The sequence below is a fragment of the Hipposideros armiger genome, unplaced genomic scaffold, assembly GCF_001890085.2.
Source record: "Hipposideros armiger isolate ML-2016 unplaced genomic scaffold, ASM189008v1 scaffold_8, whole genome shotgun sequence".
In the NCBI taxonomy this organism is placed as follows: Eukaryota; Metazoa; Chordata; class Mammalia; order Chiroptera; family Hipposideridae; genus Hipposideros; species Hipposideros armiger.
The window spans coordinates 4,470,160-4,471,817 of record NW_017731358.1 but is presented as its reverse complement, the minus strand read 5'-3'; the positions used below and the strand labels follow the sequence as shown (position 1 = coordinate 4,471,817).

Sequence of the window (1,658 nt, the reverse complement as noted above, 5' to 3'; positions counted from 1 at the left end):
AGCCTGTGGCTTGGGTTTTTCACTGATACTGAAAGGGGAGGGAAGCAATGTCCCAGAGTCCTGAGGCTTTCAAAGGTGAGGAAGCTGCGAGGCAAACTACACAGGCTTTTGACACCACGTCGGTCTGAAGACAAAGTGGTTGGCACCGGATGGGTGGAGGAGGAAGGAAGAAATGAGGGCGCTTATGAAACCTTACCTTCTCTACGAGGCCTTCTAGGAAAGGGTGTTATTCCCTTTCCCTGTGCATTTGAACATGGAGGTTCTACAGAAATCCTCCAGGATCTTTACTCTATGGCTGTCCTTGGCCTCTGTACTTTCATCAACACAGTCACAGCAACTGCCTGACTTGAGATGGAAGAATGGGAGTCCTTTGGGCCTTAATCGTGTGAACGATGATGTGTTGATGCCAATGTGTCTCAGTCTATGAACTCACTGCAAGTAGCTCCCTTGACTTACCACCCAGCAATCAGACAGTAAATAAAGGCTCCGTTCATGATTCTTGAGGATAAGAAGTGGAGAGGACATGAGCCAGAGGAAGCTTCTGATGAGGTGAGGCTGGAGGTTTGGTGGGGGGAGCAGTTAGGAGCAGAGTCAGAATTTCCCTGAGGGTCTCCATTGTCAGGTTTCCACACCACAACTGACCCAAGTCCAGCTAGGAAGGGGCCACCCTGAGCACCTCCCAGAGCCCCAGGACACTCGTCCGCCCTGGTCCTGACCCCAGATTGACACAGACCTGCAGGAGGGAATCAGAAGAGACCTCATCCATCTGAAAAAGCTGAAGTTGGAGGCTGATCCTGCAGGGAGTACATACACATAAATATTGATCAAGGCTCTACGTATGCATGTAGAATCCCACTTTTAATAGAATATACATCCCCTGACACACACACAGAATTAGCACAATTTTTTTCCCTTTTTCACTCTAATCAAACAACATTCATTGTAATATTCCCTGACAGCAGCCTGCTAAGGACTTCGAACCCATATGTAGGTTCCAAAAATTTATTTCTATACTCCAAAATCCCAAGAAAGAAACTGAATACAATGCTATAGAGAAAAAAAGCAGAGGATTTGCTAACTTCAGTCTTAGAAATTAAAACATTTTTGATATTATTTTTTTCTGAGATTCAAACTGATGTGTTAAATGCTATAAAATCCCCTACAAGACATACACTCTTTGGGGATAGGAAACATGTCTTTTTCATCTTGTAACACTCACAGTACAACACCCACAGGATCTGGCACTTAAGAAGTTTTCTGCAGGTGTTAAGGGAATCAAATAGCTCCACATGTAGAAATGTTAGAGCTGAAATTTGAAGTGAAATTGTTATTTTTGCTGTGTAAATAGCCTAACAGCAGGCACACTGATTAGAATTGGGTTTATCACCTTTTTAAAAAACCCATCCCTCCTTTGGTGTGGGTTTAAAAAAAAGAAATCTCACATAACAAATTATGTATAATTTTAGGATATCAAATCAAATGTAAGTTTATAAAATGCTCTTCCAAATTCAATATACTCACTCCACCTTGTATGTACATGCACACACACACACACACACACACACACACACACACACACACACACCGCAAATAATGGCTGGTTGAAAATTAGTTAATTAGATAATGTTCAATATATGATCAGGAAGTTAGCATCATTT

General features: G+C 42.3%; 1 protein-coding gene across 1 annotated transcript in view; it reads right to left on the bottom strand.

Moving 5' to 3' along the window:
- The window catches only part of LOC109387002 (solute carrier family 12 member 8), a 58,255-nt gene that overhangs the window by 12,545 nt on the left and 44,052 nt on the right, over window positions 1–1,658 (bottom strand). The window contains exon 7 of the mRNA XM_019650672.1: window positions 734–794. Within this exon, the coding sequence (XP_019506217.1) occupies window positions 734–794 (61 nt within the window). The remainder of the gene's footprint in view (window positions 1–733; window positions 795–1,658) is intronic.